Source organism: Mus pahari, chromosome 21 (assembly GCF_900095145.1).
Source record: "Mus pahari chromosome 21, PAHARI_EIJ_v1.1, whole genome shotgun sequence".
NCBI classification, from domain to species: domain Eukaryota; kingdom Metazoa; phylum Chordata; class Mammalia; order Rodentia; family Muridae; genus Mus; species Mus pahari.
Window position 1 is genome coordinate 18,723,024 of NC_034610.1, and position 20,932 is coordinate 18,743,955.

At 52.0% G+C, this 20,932-nt stretch overlaps 1 protein-coding gene and 1 long non-coding RNA gene across 4 annotated transcripts in view; one reads left to right on the top strand and one right to left on the bottom strand.

Moving 5' to 3' along the window:
- Window positions 1-4,035: 4,035 nt before the first annotated feature.
- Window positions 4,036-6,703, top strand: LOC110337845. The gene is made up of 3 exons (XR_003842708.1): window positions 4,036-4,264; window positions 4,337-4,447; window positions 4,535-6,703. It is a non-coding gene; the product is annotated as an uncharacterized LOC110337845 (long non-coding RNA).
- Window positions 6,704-7,301: 598 nt separating this feature from the next.
- Window positions 7,302-20,932, bottom strand: part of Flywch1 (FLYWCH-type zinc finger 1) — an 18,034-nt gene continuing 4,403 nt past the window's right edge. For 2 of the 3 annotated variants that reach the window (XM_021221059.2, XM_029533014.1), the window contains 7 exons: window positions 17,090-17,432; window positions 16,286-16,714; window positions 14,705-15,202; window positions 14,302-14,565; window positions 10,867-11,130; window positions 9,991-10,275; window positions 7,302-8,364 (listed from right to left, as the gene is read on the bottom strand). In XM_021221059.2, the coding sequence (XP_021076718.1) occupies window positions 8,342-8,364; window positions 9,991-10,275; window positions 10,867-11,130; window positions 14,302-14,565; window positions 14,705-15,202; window positions 16,286-16,714; window positions 17,090-17,342 (2,016 nt within the window). In that variant the 5' untranslated portion in view covers window positions 17,343-17,432 and the 3' untranslated portion in view covers window positions 7,302-8,341. Of the gene's footprint in view, window positions 8,365-9,990; window positions 10,276-10,866; window positions 11,131-14,301; window positions 14,566-14,704; window positions 15,203-16,285; window positions 16,715-17,089; window positions 17,433-18,311; window positions 18,334-20,932 lie in introns of those variants that run through there. The other variant, XM_029533015.1, reaches the window with a different exon arrangement.

The window sequence follows — 20,932 nt, forward strand, 5'->3', positions numbered from 1 at the left end:
GTTGTCCTTTGATTGTCTGTCCTGATCTTTTGTCGGCGCTGCCGGTCTGGGACCAGGAAATATCTTCCCGGGATCTCTGCCCCGCTGTCGCTCTTCAGGGGGTCTCTAGGGAAGGTATCTGGCGGGAGGGTGACTTCAGGCTCGGCTTTCTAGCTCTGGGCCGTGCCTGGGCCCCCACACTCACCCCATCGAACTGCACCTTGAGACTCTCTCACCCAGGTCTCTAAAGCACTACCTCCTGCCCCCCTTGTGTCCCTACAGGTCCCTCCCCTCTGGTCCCACACCCCCTAGGGAAGACTGGAAGCCCCGCCTGCGACTGGAGCGCAGGCAGCAGGTCCAGACGCCTCCCACGCCTGTCCCCCGGGACCCCCACCGTCCCAACACATGCCTCCCACCCTTTCTTCTTTCTTTTCCATGGTCGGTGTGGGTTCTATTGGGAGCGTATGGAGGGACACAGACCAGGTTAACAGACCTCTAGAGGACCCTAAAGGGAGAGTTACAGGGCTCCCTCCCGCGACTGCACCCAGTCAAAAGGACACAGGCACCCAGATTTAAGTGCGCGCGCGCTCCCACTCAATCCATTCATTCATTGTAAGACGCTAACACGCACATCTTCCCCGAATCCTCACGCTTCTGTCTCCCCAGGTCCCGCCGCGGCTGGCTTGAATAAGAAAACGCCACTCCCTGACCCTGATCGCGGGAGACAGACAGGAATCGTGGACGCTTAGTTCACGACAGGCAGGGGCAGCTGGTGTCTGGGGAGGAAGGCAGCTGCGCCCCCGGTTCCAGCCCGCCCCCTCTCTCGCTTCCATTTCTTCCACTCCCTAGGACCCCAGCCCAGGCTCTCCGGAGCCTTGCCTTGGCGGAATTCCCCAAGCGGTGCCCCCACCTGGAGGGGAGGGGGAGGGGAGCAGGCCCAGGCAGGCGTGGGGGGAAATTCCCCGCCCCCTCCCCCGAGCCCGACTCCTCCGAGTCCTCTGATCTCCCAGTGCTGCCCCGGGGCTTGGGGGGAGGCCAGCGCAGGTGCGTGGGAGGGCGGGGGCAGGGACGGGGGAGGGAGATGGGGGGGAACTCTAGGCAGCCCTATCCCGTCCAGACCCCTTGCCCATCAGACCAGCCTGCCCACCCTTTACTAACTAACCTCTGTATACCTTGGACCCAGGTTGATTTGACCCAGCTCTGACAGTCCTGAGAGTTTTGCCACCTAACACACACACACACACACACACACACACACACACACACACGTCCTGAAGCAAATGGAGAAGCAAGATTCACAGGGGGCATTCTGAGAGGCCCAAGTGTACGGTGGCAGAGATCAAAGATTAGCTGTGGGAGCCCTACAGTTGTGTAGCTGGCGCCCCATACGAAGGTTCTTGGAGCCACCACGAGTCGCGAGGGGGTGTTGGGAGCGCGATAGAGGTGGGGTATTCCAAGGAGATGGACCTGCTTAGGTTGTAGGCTAGTGATTGACGCCTCTTCTGGCACTCGCTCAGCAGCCAAGCTGAGGTTCCAGCCGGAAGTCCCCCTCCCTCTTGTACTGACCCTGCCAGAGCCCTCCAGATATCTAATAAGGACGCCCCAAGAAGGCCTGTCCTTCCCTTTCCACCCGAAGGCAAAAACGAATGTCGAAGCTCTGTAGTTGTCTCCTCATGTTTCATGTGAGGCTCAGTCCAGTGGAGGAAGAAGTGAAGAACACAAATGAATGTCCATGATCTCATGTATGGCAGAGTTGGCCAACCAACAGTGGGCCTTAAAACAACCCTCCACAGTTTAGGATGGATCTGCCCAGTCCTGTCTCGGGCAAAGGGACAAGGGAGAGAGATGGTATTCAGTTACCAGGCTGAGGACACTGAGTGGGAAGAGGAAGAGTGTTCCTGCCACAAGCTCCAGTCTGGGGTGTCTGTGGAACCTTTGAAAAGTAAGACAGGCCACACGCCCCGCACCCCTAACACACACAGTTCCCCAGCATTCCACTCAGCCCTGTGCAGGCAGCAGCCTGTCAGCATTCCCAAGGCCCTAGGGGAACATTTGCACCTCCCCATTCTGCAGGTCCACGAACTGGGGCTCAGAGGCCCTTGGCAACTACGGGCTCACTAGCTAGTCGGTGTTGGAGCCTGGTTTTAAGCAGAGTCTGCTCTAGGTGCTGGGCACTGACACTGTTGTTCCTACCACATCTTTGGGGTTCTCTAACTCCACAGAACCATGTGGCTATGGAGGGAGACCAGGTAGCTTTCTCCTTAGAAAAACAAATTATATATTTTTAGACAGGGTCTTACTTGTAGCCCTGGATGGACTAGAGCTTGCCATAATAGACCAAGTTGGACTGGAACTCATAGAATTCCCCTGCCTCTGCCCCCTGAGTGCCAGAATTAAAAGTGTGGGTCACCATGCCCACCTTCCAGTTCTCTTTGTCCAGGACCACAAGTCCCATTACTTTTCCCATGCCTCCAATGAGAGCTTCGATCCCACTGCAGGCTCCCTGGGAGAGCTTTTTCACAACTGGAGAAACCAAAGTACTGAAAGTTAGTATAGGGTCACAGTGCCTAAGACCCTGATCCTGGTGGACAAAGAAGTTTCCTGGCCTGTCACTTCCTGCACATACATGTTATGTGGCCACAGCAGAGAGATAAGAACAGAAAACTTGGACATGAGGGTGGGTGGCCTTTGCTTGTATTTCCTTGGAAGCACATGATATCAGGTTTGTCCTGCCCGACGTGTGTGTGTGTGTGTGTGTGTGTGTGTGTGTGTGTGTGTATGTGTGTAGAAACATTGGATGGCATTATCCCAGGATGTTTCCCAGGGTACATTTGAGCCCATCAGAGTGAGGGTAGATCCCAATGCAGACTCAGCAAAAGGAACCCCACAATTCTCAGTCGGATATCCGGGTCTCTCAGAGGTGGCACGGCAAGGCACGTGGTGTTCTGTATGCATGCCTGCCTTCACACTTCTCCTCCCCCACACCAGAGTCTGCCTGTCTTTCTCACTTCCTGGTAACTACACCTTCCTCTCTGAATCACACACACCTTCCCTGAATCTTCCTTCCTTGGTCGTAGGTCATAAGTAAGACCTTGTGTAGGTGCCATTTGATGCTTTGGGTCTCAAAAGCCTACTGCTACACCATGTCATTTTCCTCTGTCTGCACCACCACCTGACCACCTGTGGGAGGGTTGCCTCAGTGTACTTCAGTGGCCCAAAACTCCAGACCACGTTCATCTTTTTTTTTTCTTTTTCCTTTTTTAAGATTTATTTATTTTATATATATGGGTACACCGTAGCTGAACAGATGACTGTGAGCCTTCATATGGTTGTTGGGAATTGAATTTTTAGGACCTCTGCCTGCCCCAGTCAACTCTGATCGCTCAGTTCCTGCTTGTTCCAGCCCAAAGACTTCCTGCTTGTTCCAGCCCAAAGACTTATTATACGTAAGCACACTGTAGCTGTCATCAGATCCCTTTACAGGTGATTGTGAGCCACCATGTGGTTGCTGGGATTTGAACTCAGGACCTTCAGAAGAGCAGTCAGTGCTCTTACCCACTGAGCCATCTCTCCAGTCCCATACTCACCTTCACTGTAACATAAGCTGCTGCTGGCTTATCATAAGTTCTCACAGCCTGTCAGGGCTAGGGAACACTCAGCCATGGACACCCACTTGACTTTATCCATCTGCTGTGAGATCAACAAATTTCTTGAGCTTCCTCTGCCTCAGTTTGCCTTCTGGGATGCCACAGTTGGGGAACCCTGTGTCCAGCAGTCTTGCAAGCCAATTGGCCCTCTGGGAGGCATGGAGGGTAGTAACCTTTGCTAGTTACATCTGCCTCCAGCCTCTAGGGGGTGCTAGAGAACTCTGCTTCCAGAGAACTCTTGTGATTTATTGGAATTTGCCATTGTGGACTAGGTTGGTAATTCTGAAAGGTGGAGTCAGTTTGTCTGCTCCACCCATGAAATTCTTCTGGAGGGGCCTCTCAGGAAGGGCGGCTACTGACCTGGGGCTATGGGTTATGCTGCTTCCTCGTTGCCCCTCCCTCCCAGGAGGCCTGGGAAGGAAAGGTTTCACTTTCGAAGGATGAGCTGGCTAAACAGAAAGGCCCTGTCCAGTCATTTGCAATCAGACTTCGCCTGGTGGTTGCTACAGTGACTGACTTGAGGGGTATCAGGGGTGTGGGGACCTCTGGGGAGAAGGCTGAGAGCCTGGAGACCCAACAGTAGTCGGTGAGGAACCACCATGACTTGGTTTCAGAGTCCGCTGGTTTGGAGCAGAAAGGTAGGAACTGTATCCTGCCCATCCTCCCGTCCTGCTTCCCCAGACCCCCGACTCTGCCTCCTCTTTCCTCAGGAAAATTACCGAACCAGGTGGGAGCTACAAATACCCGTGGGGGTCCCGGTTGCTGCTGGTGTCCTGGCCCTTCTGGCCCTCCTGGCGTTGGCTTACCATTGCCTCAAAGAGGTAGCTTCCTTCTCCTGACTCCACGCCTCTGCCACAGCCATCTCCTTAGAACCTGCTCCTCTTTCTCATGACTCTCTCTGTGCCCAGGCCTTGAAGTCCAGATGGAGCCCCTGCCATGAGGGCTGGAGGTGTCCTCAAACTGGAGAGAGCCTACAGCTTGTCTTCATCCACAGCCCGGGTCAGGGCCAGCTGGGGACCCTCTCTTCAGAGCCCCATGGCCCTGTACTGCCTTCCCCACTGTCCCTCTGAAGGCCCTACTGGTACCAGGACAGCCCCTCAGCTTTGGGTCTGAAGAGACCCCCATGTTTCAGAGGAGGTTGCGGTATTGGTCAAGCACCCTGTGCCTGTTAATGTGGATGAAGGATTGAATCCATGGGAGGAGGGTAATGTGGGGTGAGGGCTGGGTCCCCGTCCCATGGGTGTCAGGCATGAGGGAGGGGAGACACTAGCAGAACTGTCTCTGGGTTACGGCATCAAGGCTTTCTCTCCCCAGAGTCACCTCAAGGAGGTTACTCCATCTTAGCAGTAGCCTATTCCCCTGGGGGTGGGGTGGGGGTGATACCATGACCCAAAGGGGAGCCATGGACTAGAAGCAAAAGCACAAGGCCCTCCAGAGTGGCCAGTGAATGTCTCAGCAGGCAGAGGGAAGCTATGTCTGACCTCCACTCCCCACATCTCTGTCATTGCCCAGGCAGTACTTTGGGGTCTCATGTCCTGGCTGGCTCCTTCCTGGAATCATGGCAAGGGCCACTGCAACCTCACCCTTTGTAGCCCCTGAGCTCTCTTGGCTCAGCCCAGGCACCAGAGAAGGCAGGGCCTACTGAAGCACACCAGGAGCCCCTGCTGGTGAGCAGTAAGCCTGTGGAACCTTCTGGGTCAGGGCACTGCTGCAGGCCCCAGTCCACTGTGACCTGGACTCCTGAGATCACCCAGGACCACCTCATTTTTTTTTTTTTTTTCTGGGCTTCCCTGGGTCATGGAGGATGAATTAGAATGGCAGGTTAGTTGGGCTATGGCGAGTAGAATCCGAAAGTGATTCCTGCCCCTGGAGATGCACAGGCTCGCCAGCCAGTTCTCTAGAGTGTAGATGTAACCCTGCATGTACCAACACTCTTCTCTGGCTAGGCCGAACTATGTGGAGATGGTGGAGGAATTGATGCAGATTAATTATAGTCTCTAATTAATTAAACCGTCTCTGAGTTAAGTCAGAGATGGGGACAGGAACACTGGCGCAATCCTGTGGTCTAAGCTAAAGGTGGCAGGTTGAGGCAGCAGAATGACTTGAGTCTAGGCCTCAAGGTCAGCCTGGATAACAAAATGCAGCCTTAACTCTCGGTGGGGTCTGCTACGTAGCTCAGACTGGTGTGGTAATTGTTAGGTAGCCCCATCTGGCCCCATCTGAGACCCTCATACCTTGATTCCCTGAGTATTGGGACTATAGGCACATAGAATTTGAGACCTTGATTCTCAAAAAATAAACAAAAACAAAAACAAAAAAAGGTGCTGGTGCAAGAATTTGAGACCTTGATTCTCAAAAAATAAACAAAAACAAAAACAAAAAAAGGTGCTGGTGCTGAAGCTGGAGGGCCTGATTTGGCCAGTGAACTGTCTGGAGTCTGGAGTCTGCCCACAGCTGCACAGGAGAGGATGAGCTTCCAGCCTTAGTTAGGGGCTGCCACCTCGATTGAAGCTGTGTGTGATTCCAGGCAAAGGACAGTGTTCAGACCTCCCAGACCTGGTTCACCAAAAGCATGAGCTAATAAAAGGGAATGTTTGGCAGCTGATCTTGGTAAATTGTTCAAAGCAGTAGTGTGTGTTGGACAGGACAGACTGGTGGGCTTGGGGGGCAGTGTGGGAGTGAGACCAGCATGGACAGGGCACAAGTGTCTAGGGCTACAGGAGAGCGTACCAAGCCTCTAATACCCTCCTGTTTGGCAGGGGCCTCTGCCATGGTCAGGTAGGTCACACTGAGTCTATTAGAATCCTCCAGGATAAGAACAGAAGATTGGTCTCCCCAGAGTACTGGGTATCTTTTGGTCTTCCCAAGCAAGAGGCTATAGACTGAGGCAAGTAGAAGAAGGCCTAAATTAGCCTGTGGTATCTCAAGTGGGCCCTGGAGACATCCTTAAGTACATCTCTGGTGTCTGGCCCTTAAATCAGGTAATCACACCTGACACACACAGCTAGGAAGAGCACCCCATGGCAGCAACTGTGGAGTCTGCACTGGCAGGCTGAGGAGGGCCTGGAGGAGAAGTGGGTGTGGAAGCCTCCCGTCGCAGGGTGAGCAGCTTGTCTCCAGGTGAGATGGAAGCAGAGGGATGGGGATGCACATTAAATCCCACTGTTGCTGGGCAGTGGTGGCACGTCCTTACTGCCAGCTCCCAGGAGGCAGAGGCAGGTGGGTCTCGGTTGTAGACCAGGCTGGTCTACAGGGTGAGTTCCAGGACAGCCACCTCAAGGGAAGACTACACAGAGAAACCCTGTCTCATAAACCCAAATCAAACCCTGCCACTGAGTTTTTGCTTGAAATCCTCTTCTCCCTACCTACCTAGGGCTGAGATTACAGACATGTGCACCAGGCCCAGCTTTTCCCACGGGCGCTGGGATTCTGACTCAGGTCCTTATAGTTATGTAGTAGGCACTAAGTGAGCCATTTCCCCAGCCCTCAGACCGTCTTTTTTGACTGGAGACAAATCTCAGGTGGGGATAGATCCTCAGCAGGTCCCCATCCAAGTCTTGATCTAGGCCAAGCAAACACCATTGCCCAGGAGTTACTAACCAAACCCATAATGTCCCCAGCACTTGGCAGGTGGTATGTGGTTTGTGGCAGCACAGACTATTACTGACGCACAGCAGCTCTGTACCATGAGACTACACAGGGTTTATTGAGGGAAGCAGATGAGCAGAGGACAATGACAGGCACCAGGCCATTACTATCCCACAGGGGTGGCTGCTTCACGGCTTGCTTGCTGAGGGAGAGGGGCATGCAGCTCTATGACAGGATGAGGACAACTCTGGCCAGGGTACAGCACGCAGGAGATTCTGCCGTTCCCGGGGACATTAGAGTGCCACTGCCGGCATGGCTCCTGAGTCCTGCTAAACTCTTCTACAGGAGGTGGCTTTGATGCCATCTAACTGACCTTGTGCATCATGCAGCACCAGGTGGGCAACCCTCAGTGCTGCTGCTGCCACTAGAGCATGCCTACCTGGTGTCACCTCCTCCTGACATCTGGGCTGGCTCCCAAGAACTGTGGACACAGGTTTAAGTTGGGAAAGAACGCAGGGTGCAAAGTCTGCCAGGGAGGTAGAGCGAAGCCTTTAGCTCATCCTGCTCTGCCACAGTGAGGGCTGGATGCAAGCAGCAAGTGACTAAAGATCAGGCAAGCCTCACACCTGCCCCTAAAAGATGCCACAAAGCAAAACAAAACCCTGCTGTGACTTGCACTGTCTTCAGAGGGTGGCAAGAAGTTCCCGCACATATCCTGGTTTGGGGTGACTGCATTTTGCTGAACTTCATGGAGCGCACATGGGATCACGCCCACTGGAAAGCTCTCAGCAAGGCGTGCTCTGAAAGCAGGTGGTGCTGAGGCCCGGACAGCAGGGCAGGGCAGAGGTATATCGTCCAGACACACTTCTCCACAGCTGTCTAAGGTCAGAATGGTGAGAGCAGCATGGGACAGGCCTGCAGGCCACCCATCTGGCTCAGTTACCACCCAAAGTCTAAGCGTTCCTCCTGGGAGACCTCTGAGGAATCGTGACGGTCCTGGGTGCTTTGGAAGGGTTGCTGTCAAGTGCATCTGAACGATGGGCAATGCCTGCGAGGATGGGAAGCTTTGGGGAGCCAGCTGCTCCTCTGTTGCTCCAGAGAAGGCTCACCTCAGCAGGACTGGCTGCTCAGTTTTTGCTCTTTGATTTTCCTGATGACAGAGAAATGTGCATCATTACAAAGGTTTATTTAAGCCAGGCATGCTGGTGCACACCTTTAATCCCAGCACTCAGGAGGCAGAGGCAGGTGAATCTTTGTTTATGGTTAGCCTGGTCTACAGAGTGAGTTCTAGGACAGCCAGGGCTACACAGAAAAACCCTGTCTCAAAAAATAAACAAAGCACTGAAGGTATATGTATGGTCTGCGTGTGAGTTATTTGGGGGGTTTTCATTTGTATTTGTTTGCTGACTGTATCTCACTGTACAGCTTGAGACAGGCTTGGAACTGGCCATGCATCTGGCCCAGGGAGGCCTTCCTGTCTTGGCCTCTGTGGTGCTAGGTCTGCAGGCATGGCTCGTTCCTCAGCAAAGACAAAGTCAGCTCATTGCCTGGAGGCTGTCCTGAGAGCCAGTAGTCCTGTTGTGGGGTCTTAGTTATCTAATATATGGTCACAAATCACACAGATCACCCCTAAACAGCTTTTGGGGTCAAAAATGATAAGAGTGGCTGGGCTGGGTACTTCTGACTTCACTGTGAAGCTGAGGAACAATGTCGGGAGGGCCACAGTCATCTAAGGGAGGGACCGTCCCAAGGCAGTTCCTGCTCTAATCCCGTCTTCAATCAGTTTTTGTAACCTGTATCACTCTTGGGGTAGTTTGTGGTCCTGGGTATTAAATGCAGGGTCTCACGCATCCTAGGCAGGTGTTCTACCACTGAGCCACACTTCCAGTTCCTCGCTCTAGTAATTCATTAAATAAATCACTGAAGTTGTTTTCATACCAATAAATGTTATCTATAATAGCCTATGGCTGTTTTATTAATCATTTTATTAATTTATTGAGACAAGGTCTTTCTATGTAGACCAGGCTGGCCTTGAACTCATAGAAATCTGCCTGCCTCTCTCTCCATGGTGACAGGATTAAAAGCATATGCCACTATACCTAGCTTATTATTTTAATTTAAAATTTTTTAAAGATTTATTTATTTTATGTATATGAGTACACCATTGCTCTCTTCAAACATACCAGAAGAGGGCAACAGATCCCATTACAGATGGTTGTGAGCCACCATGTGGTTGCTGGAAATTGAACTCAGAACCTCTAGAAGAGCAGTTAGTGCTCTTAACCGCTGAGACATCTCTTCAGTCCCTCTTTTTAGTTTTTTTTTTTTTAAAGAGAAGGTTTCCCTGTGTAGCCTTCGCTTTCCTGGAACTCACTCTGTAGACCAGGCTGGCCTTTAACTCAGAAATCTGCCTGCCTCTGCCTCCCGAGTGCTGGGATTAATGGCATGAGGCACCACCACTTGGTGCAAACTAATTTTCAATGAAATAAAATTATTTACAAACTTTGTGTGGTACCTGTATTCGAACACACAACATTATTTGCATCCTTCTGTGGTAGTCTATATTTTTCATTAGATTTTTCAAGAGACAACAACCTCTAAAGTGTTGAGCTGTCTCAGAATAAGAGAGGAAGATGAGTTTGGAAAGATGGATGGGCAAAGGCCCAGGAAGAAGCAGGTACAGTTTCATGGCAATGGGAAGGGACCAGAGGAAATGAGAGGCAACGATTCTAAAAATGCACAAGTTAGGCAAAGGCCCTGGTCACTCAGTGTATACCTTTCTTCTTCTTCTTCTTTTTCTTCTTGGCTGCACTGGGGGCCTTCTCCCGCTGCCGCAGAGCCTCCAGGCCAGCCAGGTCAGGTGGGTGGCAGTGGCTCCGCATCACCATGACCCGCCGGCCCTGGGTGATGGCTCGGCTGCGGCAGCCAAGCCGAGCCTGGTCTCGACACATCCAGTACACTTTCTCACCGGCAGCCTTCTCCTTCCTATACAGGAAGGACTCATACACCAGGAAGCGGCCTCCAAGGGATGTCCGCAGGAACTCCAGTGGCTGCAGGGGCTCTGTAAGGCAGTCATTGTGAAGGGACCAGTGGAGTCCCAGCTCACGGCAACAGAGACCGGGGCTCTCTGCCCACTGTCACCCCAGGAGGGTCCACGCTGGTCCCTGCTCCCTCAGGGCTCGGGGACTAATGCTCAGACATGGTCCTGACACTCTCCAGGCTATACTCGCCTTCCTTTCCTGCCTGGGCTATCCCTGGAGCTCTGCTGGAAGGCTCACCAGACCATGAACTCTGCTGGGAGACTCCCTGACAGAGGTGGGGCCTTGCTGGACCACCAGAGGTTCATCTGGTATTTGTACTGGGGCCTGTCATTTCCCTGTCCACCAGCTAGAGCAGGACAGGCCCAGGGAGAAGACAGGTAAAAGAAGAGAGGCCCAGATGGGATGGTGGGGGTGGGGTAAGGGTCTCTAGGGCTCAGGCATACTGCTCAGTCATGTATGTGTACCCTTCTGGTGACTAACAGTCATAACACCCTGGCCCACCATCCCCACTGTTTCTAGAGCACAAGTTAGTCTAGAGCCAGTGTCTCTTAGCTCCTGGAAAGGGACTGGGGTGCTGCATGGCAATGAGAAGCCACACTCCCTCTGCATACCTGGGCCTTCCCAGTGGGTCAGGTTAGGGAAGTTCTCCCTCTGCCGAAGGGCTTCCAGGCCACCCATGTCCGGTGGGTGGCAGTGCCTGCGCATGACCATCACCCGCTGGCCCTGTGTGATAGCTCGGCTGCGACAGCCCATGCGTGCCTGGTCCCGGCAGGTCCAGTATACCTTATCCCCAGTCGCTTTCTCCCGCCTATAGAGGAAGGACTCGTACACCAGGAAGCTGCCCCCTAGAGGGGTCTTTAGGAACTCAGGCCCTTCTGTAAAGAAACAAAAGAACAATCAGGGAAGGGATGCGGGAACTAAACCTGACCTTGGGTGGGGAATATTCCCATTTTCATAGCCAAGAACACCATATACCTTGGAGAACCTACCACCCACTTTATGCCTTCTTCCTGCTCACAGTGAGACAGCCCTGTCTTCAAACCCCACAGCGCCCTCAGGTGCCAGGATCTGTTTGTCCTGAGGCTGGAGACTGGCCAGGCCAGGCCCTGCGGGTGAAGTCTTCTATGATGCTAACTGAGGAAGGAGGTGGGGTGTTTGTTTGCTCCTGTATACCAGGTGCCCTGCAGACAAGCAGGCAGATCTCCATAGCCGTGAGTGAGTCAGTGGAAGAGCTGAAGAGGGGAATTTTGAGTGTCATGACTCAAGGACTGTGTATGTGTGTTTAGGCTGGCCTTGGGCTTGAGCTATGGAGGTAGGAGGGACCTGAAGGACAGCCGGGCCTTGTCCACTTGTCTTACCACCGCCTCTCTCATCCTTGCTTTGACCAGGCACCAGGGCTGCTGTGGTGATTTTAATAAAAATGGCTCCTGTAGGCTCAGAGATTTGAATGCTTGGTCGCCAGAGGGTAGCACTATTCGAAAGGATTGGGGGGGGGGGGGTATGGCCTTGTTGGGGTGGGTTTTGAGGTTTCAGAAGCCCCAGCTAGCCCCAGTGGCGCTTTCTCTTCCTGTTGCCTGTAGATCTAAACATAGAACTTTCAACTACTTCTCCAGCGCCATTTCCGCCTGTGCACCCCCATGTTCCCAGTCAGGACACAAATTAACTAAATCTCTGAAGCTGTAAGCAAGCCCAACTAAATGCTTTCTTGTATTTTTATTTTATTTTTTTTTTAAGATTTATTTATTTATTATATGTAAGTACACTGTAGCTGTCTTTAGACACTCCAGAAGAGGGCGCCAGATCTTGTTAGGGATGGTTGTGAGCCACCATGTGGTTGCTGGGATTTGAACTCTGGTCCTTCGGAAGAGCAGTCGGGTGCTCTTACCCACTGAGCCATCTCACCAGCCCAATGCTTTCTTTTATAAGAGCTGCATGGTCATAGCATCTGCTCATGGCAACAGAACACTGACTAAGGCAGAGTTGGTACCACGGACTTGGGTGTGGCACTGACAGTCTAGTGCTGCGTGGTGGCAGAATGTGGACTCTGGGGCTTTGCCCTAGGAAAGCAGTTGAACGCATTAAGCATGGAAACACGGAAGACAATGACAGACTAGGGAGTCACTGGGTGACAGAAGCTGAGGAGCTGCCCTGAGAGGCTGAGGCCTTGAGTAGAGGCATCGCATCTGACTCTGGAGCTCCCACAAAGGTGGGGAAGGAGGCCAGGAGGTAAGGGGCACCCAGGGCACCTGCAGAGCAAAGCATCCCAGAGGCCAAGAGGAAAGCAGACATCACACCAAGGAGACTAAGCCTTGTGGCTGTGGGGAATGGTCCACCTCCTCCCAGTGGAGAAGCCATTTGAGATTAGAATGTTTGTCAGGAAAGGGCTGGAGAGATGGAAATTAAGCAGTTAAGAGTACAGGCTGCTCTGGAGGACCTGGGTTCAATTCCTAGCACCCACACTTATAACCATCTGTAATTCCAGTTCACGGGGATCTGATGCCCTCCTCTGGCCTCCACAGGCACAAGGCACAGACTCAATAGACACCGGACACACAGATGGTAGGTACATACAGACAAAACAGCTGTACACATGAACATTAAAAGAAAAAAATGGTACAGTACACTAGCAGAACAGGCAGAGGCAGTGAACTATAAAATGTTAAGGATGTGTAGCAAGGTGCAGCCTAGCACTCTCACAAAGCCACATTGCCGAGCAAGTGTGCGGGGAAATTATCAATAGCTTCAATGAGCAGGGTCTCAAATGGCTTCTCCAAGATGAGAGGCTCAAGGACCACCTAAGCCAAAAGAGAGGAGGGGACCAAAATAGATAAATAAAATCCCAGAGACAGGGCATCTGACCAAGGGAATCCAGGCGATAGCCAGGCCTGGTGTCATCCCCAGGCAAGGCTGCAGCAGGGCTCAGCAAGCTTTGTTGCTGCCGGTAGATGTGATGCATGACAGACAGCAGAGAGGGAAAGAGACAGTGATGAGCTCCTAGAAGAAGAGGCACACATAGCAGCCGCAGGACAGTGGGGGCAGCACACAGGGAGCGGAGACAGAGCTGGAGACAGAGCCGGGCAGGTCTCCAGCTCAGTAGGGGCAGAGCTCAGGAAGAACAAACGGCAGCTATGATAATGAGATAGTTCAGAAAATAACAGCACCTGCTCTGATCCTGTCAGTTCACTCAGCAGGGAGAAGGAAGAACCAACACATATATGCCACAGTGTGCATGTACATACGCATGTGTGTACTGTGAGCTGGAGTCCATGCAGGGCTACAGAGTTGAGACTCTGCTTCAAAATACAAAACAAAGGGCTGGAGAGATGGTTCAAAGATTAAGAAGAGCACTGGCTGCTTCTCCAGAGATCCTGAGTTCAATTCCCAGCAACCACATGGTGGCTCACAACCATCTGTAATGAGATCTGGTGCCCTCTTCTGGCCTGCAGGCATACATACAGGCAGAACACTGGATAAATAATAAATAAATCTAAAAACAACAAAAACCCACAAAACAACAACCAAAAAATAAAAAAAAAATCTAAAACCTACTCAAAAATATAGCGAGGCTAAATCACTTCCTCTGATTGTAAGTCAGCAGGTAACAAGGAAATTGAAAACTGGATTAAATGGATTAATGTTGGTAGAAGTGCTCAGAGTAGAATGTATAGGCTGGGAGTATGTCCTGTACCGTCTCCTTGCAACCAAGCTGGAGAGAGGCTCAGCTCTCTCAGCTTCTAGACCGTGGCCCTGTTTGTGCTGTAAGGATGAGGACCTGGCCGTCCACACTTGGTGCCCCTACTGATAACTCCTAAAGTGTCAGGGGACTGGAGACCAGGTCTATCAGGTTTCAGCCTTGAAAACTGTAGGCAGGTGAGGTGAGGAGGGACCCACGAGAGCCACACCCAGATGGACTGAGCTTTGGGGCACAAGGGGTGGGAAGAATATAGAAGAGAGGATGGTGACTTCCAGAGTATTTACAGAAGGAAGGACAGGACATGTGTAACAAGAGAAAAAGCTATAGGGTTCCCCTCCCCCCTCCCAGGTACCTGGGCCATCCCATTGAGAGGGGCCTGGGCGTTTCTCCCGCTGCCTCAGAGTCTCCAATCCTAACAGGTCAGGTGGATGACAGTGGCCTCGCATCACAGTCACCTGCCTGCCCTGAGTGATGGCACGGCTGCGACAACCCATGCGTGCCTGGTCCCGGCAGGTCCAGTACACCTTCTCACCAGCCACTTTCTCCCGTCTGTAAAGGAAGGACTCATACACCAGGAAGTTGCCCCCTAGAGGGGTCTTTAGGAACTCTGGGCCTCCTGCAGGAAACAGAACAGACAGTCAGGGCTAGGAGCAGAGGATACACAGTAAGAAAGCATGGGGGTTGGGGAGAAGGTAGGTTGAGAAGGCTGGCCATCCCCTCCCAAACTGAGGCAAGCCCCTAAATGTAAGACTCACTGGGGTCCACATCCTGGTCCTCCTCGGGGGGCTCCTGCAAGGATTCCTGCTGCTTCTTTGCTCGTTTTCTGGACCTGGACTTGGACCTGGACTTGGACCTGGACTTGGACTTGGACTTGGACCTACTGAGAGTCAGTGTGCCCTGCCCTCTGCGGTAGAACAGGCTGTCCACTCCTTGCAGCAGCGAGTCCTCGATGTCGTCGCAATCCTCCAAGTCCCCAGCCCCAATTCTCCTTGCCTGTATCTTCTTTATGGTCTTCTCCTGCTGTCGCCGGGCCTGCAAGCCTTCTATGTCAGGTGAGTGGCAATGGCTGCGCATCACTGTCACGCGCTGGCCCTGGGTGATGGCTCGGCTACGGCAGCCATGAACTGCATGTTCCCGGCAGGTCCAGTACACCTTGCTTCCTACCGTCTTCTCCCGCTTGTAGAGGAAGGACTGGTGCACCAGGAAAGTACCCCCATAGCACGTCTTCAGGAACTCAAGAGGCCGATACCGTACTAGAGGAAGGACCCAGGGAAGTCACCACACCAAGGTCAAGAGTCTGGGGTCCCAGGAGGACCCACCATGTACTTTCCTCCCAGATGTTGACATATTTCCCCAAGCTGGGTGTGTGTGAAGCCCAGTTCACTCCCACCAAGCCACCCGAGGGGAACAAGGGTTCCTTCTTCAAGTCAATGAGACTCAGCTCACAGTTCACACCACAATGGGAGGGGCCGAGCAGGGCTCTGAGTTAGCAGATTATGTTCTGGGTCACTCTTGTCCATATTTTTCTAGGGTTTGTCTAAAAAAAATTTTATCTAGTTTTGTGTTTTATAGTGTATAGAATTAGGCCTAAGGTTTTCAGCATGCAGGGCGAGTGCTCTATCACCAAGCAACACCCCCAGCCCCCCCCTGAACACTGTAGGCACACCCTCGAGTGACCTTTGTAGGCACACCCTCGAGTGACCTTTACAGACACATACTGAAAAGAAGCGCCCCTCCCACCAGTGCAGCTGCTCAGACCCTCAGATCCTTGCGGGTCAGGAGACTCTGAGCTTCCTGAAGCCACTCCGAGCATACGATCCACCTCTCACCTAGCTAGGCAGTGCAGAATATGACACGATTATTATCAACCCACAAGCTCTTCAACAGTCCAAGTTGCCACAACCTGCTTCAGGCACAAACTCCAGAGACCCCAGACTTCCTGTGAATTCTGAAGCTACAGCCCTTTATCTGTGGGGCTGAATTTGAACCTGGGACTCAAAGCCAAACCTTGCTCCTAGGAACCCTGTCCAAACTTTATTTCAGAATCACAAAAGCCTGCCCATTGGTATGTAGATTTCTGGGCCCCATAACAGGCTCTGCTACAGTGGAAAAACTTGACAGGCCCTGGGATCCCCAGACCACAGAGCTGTCTGACCTATGGACTAATGGTGTCATGGATGCATTTATATTTTTGACTTTCAGCACTTTTTGAGAACCGATTTGAAACCCCACATTTCCTTTGGGAGTGAAGGATCTGTGGGTTCTTTCCTACCCCAAATAGAGGGGAGGCCACGTACTCACTCACCCACTCCTGGCGTGGGAGGCCATGTACTTACCCACTCCTGGTGTGGGGCGTTTCTTGGGAGGCAGGCTCTGCAGCGCCAGGGACCGGTACCCCTGCTCCTCCTCTGGGGTTTCAGTGCTTGGCTGAGGGGTGGGTTCTGGCTCCACAGGGTATAGCCATAGGCTCACCCCATCTTCTTGGACTTTAGCGCCCTCAGGCAGGGCTGAGTTGGGTGGCCTTCCCCTGTGGCGCTTTTTCCTTTCCAGGCCCTCTTTCTCAGGTGGGTGACAGTGGTCCCGCATCTCTGTGACTCGAAAGCCACGGGTGATGGCCCGTCCCCGGCAGCTTAGCTCTGAGTGCTGGCGGCATTTCCAGTACACCTTGTCCCCCACAGCCTTCTCTTGCTTGTACAGGAATGACTTGTGCACCAGAAGGCGGCCCCCAAATGGGGTCTTCAGGAACTCCAGAGGTTGGGGGGGAACTGGGGGCATGAAAAAGTCTGGATTAGCTTCTCTAGAGCAAGGTTCGAAGTCAGGGGCCCCAGGGAATGGGTCTTGGAATAGGTCAGGGTCCTGTGGGCAGAATGCTTTATTGGGCTCCTAGCTGCCAGATAAGCCCAGGTTCTAAAAGATGCTTTAGTAGTAAGGAAAGGGATTTAAGGAGTTTAGAGGATCCTGCATATAGCTGCAGTTCTCATGAACCTGGGAGAAAAGGCCTGGCGCCCAGAACACTGAATGTGCTTAGAGTCTATGAGGCTCAACTGGAAGGAGGACTGGGCATCCAAGTCACCCTTGGATGTAGATGAAAACGGGATGCAGCTCAACAGAGCCAGGATGGCAGGGCTAGGGAGTCTCACCTGCATCTACCCTACTACGTTTCCGGTGAATTATCCGTCCTTGCTTCTTGACTGGTGCAACCTGGAGAGTATTGTTAGGTACGGTGGCAGTGCCAGACGTCTCCTGGGACGTGACATCTGTCGGCTTGGGTCTTTCTTTATCCCTGGCCAGGACCAGATTGGAGGATTCTTGAGGCTTCTTGGCTCCAAGAGATGGCTCCTGGCCAGCTCTCAGGCTCTCAAAATCCTGCTCACTGGGCTCAGGCAGGGGCATCCTGGGACCCAGAGCATGGCCCTCAAGGCCACCTTCAGCCCTCTGGCAGATGGGTCTCTCTTCAGACTGTGGGAGTCCAGAGCCTCCGTCCTAAGACAAGAGCCAAGGCAGTCAGTGGAGGAGACTCCTGGGCCTGGGCTCTGACGAATAGATCAGGGATGGAGCCTGGGGGATATGGAACTTGCTTGGTACCGTGGGACTGAGAGGCTGAAGAGGAAAGGGACCTAATATAAAGCGGGAGCCCTGGGCCAATGCTCTACCAGGACCTTTCCTGACAGCCCCACCCAAACCTCCCTGTATACAGGTAAACTTACTGCACAGTAAGTGCCTCTCCAGGGCTGCCACTAACATGCGACGTTATTGAGTTTCTACCTTAGAAGTTTCATCAGTGTCCAGCACAGGCCCCTTCCAGTATCAGTACTACAAGGTGAACATCTAAGAGGCTAAGTAAGGAGAGAGGTACTGAAACTTGGTATGCCTGAGAATGAAGAGGCTGAAGTTCCACTGTGCCTGCTCAGATGGGTACCTACCTGGGCTGTCTTTCACCTTGTGCCCTTTACCTCAATGCCGGACACCTGTCTCAAAGAACCCAGGCCAGTGAGTACTGGTACTTTGCATGTCAGAGAGCCAAAGTCTAGCCCTGGGGAAATGTGACCCTCTGGGCTCACACAGCTTACCCTCTGACCTACTCTGGAGACCTCAGCTCAGCCAGAGTAACCTTGCAATTGCTGTTCTTGGTGCTGCCCTGACTGGCCAGGGACAAGGTTCCAGGCCTCCAGTCTGGACAAAGATGGTCAGATCTGGAGTAGCAGCCCAGAGTAAGCTGACCTTTCTGCAGCTCTGAAACGACTGAGTAATACGGAGTTAGCATGGTGTCTCACCTTCCAGTGAGAGCCATTAAACAAGACTGTAGCACTCCAGACATTTTAGATTCTCTTAGTTTTTTTTTTTAAGCTTAGTGGTACACACCTTTAATTCCAGCACTCAGGAGGCAGAGGCATTCAAATCTCTAAGTTCCAGGCAAGCCAAGACTATATAGTGATGCCCTGTTTAAAAGAAAAATTAAAGCTTGATTGTTATTAATTATTGGGGGATTTTTGTTTTTGGTTTTGAGACAGGTCTCACTATGTACTTCTGGCTGTCATGGAACTATGCAGCTCAAGTTGGCCTTAACTCAAGACTAGCCTGCTCTGCCTCCCTAGAATTGGGATTAAAGGCTACGCCACCATGCCCAGCAGGTGTGTGTGTGTGAGATCAGATTCCCTGGAACTCTAGGGAACTTGCAGGTGGCTGTGACCCAATGATATGGGTGTAGGGAATCAGACTTCTGTATTCTGAAAGAGCATTTCAATGCTCTAACCACCAAGCCATCTCCAGCCATTATCTATTCATTTTACATGTATGTGTATGTATGTGCACCTTTGGATTCTCTGCAAGAACAGTGAGTTCTCTTAGTCCCACTGAGCATCCCTCCAGACCCATTTTTAGCTTCGTTACTGGTACCCACAAGTTCTCTTGGTCCAGTGCCTCCTGGTCCCGTTTCTGTCCCATGGATCCCTGGTCTAGGAGCCTGCATCAGCTTCCCAAGGGCAGGGTCATCTCTGGTGTCCAACAGAACAACCGTGGCCTAAGGCTGGAACAGTACTGGATCCCTAATGGCCTTCTCCAGTTGGTGTTGCCTATAGGTCATACCCAGCATAACAGTGGCAGGTCAGGAGCCCAGTCCAGTCCCAGAGACAATGCTTGCCCCTCTCATGGGATGCTAAGGATCTTGGACCTATGCAAAGACCCCTTAGGTATTTTTGTGGCAGGAAAGCTGGAGGCTTTACCTACCAGATATAGCACCCACCCTTCAGTTCCCAGGTTGCTTAGGTCCAGGAATCAACTGACTTCCCCATTCCCCTGGGAGGTGAGGATCCGAGACTCATTTGCACTCTGCCTTGTGTCTTTACCTCTAAATTCAGGAAATCCCACCCACCAGGGCCAGGCTCCCTGCCCACCAGCTCCACAGAGGTCTTGCCTGTGCCTGCATGACTTACTGGGAGCCAGATCCTGCGGATCCCTCTGCCTCCTCAGTCAAGGCTGGCATGACAGGAGAAACACTCATTCTCTGAGGGCTGCTCCCTGAGTCTGAGAGTAGGCTGTACGAACCCCTCACCAAAGCTGCAGTTTATCAAGCTTCCAAGACTTATTATCCCAAAAGATGTGAAGAAGCTCCCATAAAATAGAAAGATCCCATGAAAAGACTATGCCCACTTTCACCCTTTAAAGGGCTTGGGGTACCAGCCTGTGTTATGATCCCAAGTCCCTCCAATCAGGTATACAGGCAACTAGATATGGTGACTAACCCTAGCAAACACTAAAACTCTAGAGTACCATTACACAGGAACAATGACTCCTACCTTCACATGTAAAGGACAAACAACAACAACAATCAAAAACAAAAAACAAAAGAAGTTAAGAGAGAGCAGGTGGTGCATGCCTTTAACTCCAGCACTTGGGAGGCACAGCAGGCCGATCTCTGTGAATTCAAGGCCAGCCTGGTCTACAGAGCAAGTTTCGGGACAGCCAGGGCTACACAGAGAACCCCTGTCTGGAAAACCCAAAAAGGAAAAACAGTATAAGTAGGCATGAGTGTGGCATATAGACCAAGTGGGGTCTGAGGGCACCAAGCAGGCTGAGGAGGAAGAGCAGGCAGTAAGTGTTTAACTGGGATGGGGTTTGCATGACGCACATGTGCCAATGAAACAGACCACTAACAATGGTTTCAGGGGTAAATTTCATGCTGTGTTTCATCGCGTGTACAAGAACCACCTGTCATATTCCATTTCCCTCACATCTTGGGCAAACCAGATTCATCTACAGTAGGTTTCTGAAGAACTGGTTGTCTCCCTGGTGGAGAAGTTCGGTTCTGAAGGATCTGAGGGATTGAGCTTAGAGTCTGAGTGCTTGTTCTCCTGTGAGGCCCTGACTCCAACCCCAAAACACAATGCTCCCTGGAGCATTTTGGAGACAGGGTCTGTCTTGGAACTCCTATATAAACCAGGCTGGCCTCAAACTCACAGAGATCCTCCTGCTTCTGCCTCCCGAATGCTGAGATTAAAGGCATGAAATAGCATACTTGGCTTCTTTAATACCCTCAGTGACAGAAGCCAGTAAGAAAAAAAATCAGTCACTGGGCAGTAGTGGCTGACACTTTCGATCTCAAACAGAAGTAGGCAGATCTCTAAGAGTTTGAGGCCAACCTGATCCATAAAGCAAGTTCAAGAATAGCCAGGGGTACTATACAGAGAAACCCTCTCTCGGCGGATAGGGAGGAAAAGAAAAATCAATCTCTCTGAATTTGTTCATATACACAAATAGAGCAACCCAGCACATAAAGACTGAAAGAGTTGCCTAGGGGGCTCCACGTGAGTGTCATAGGAGATCCTTCTCTCCCATCACACAAGCACAGAAAAAGAAAAGTCAGATAAAAGGCCGGGCGTGGTGGTGCACACCTTTAATCCCAGCACTCGGGAGGCAGAGGCAGGCGGATTTCTGAGTTTGAGGCCAGCCTGGTCTACAGAGTGAGTTCCAGGACAGCCAGGGCT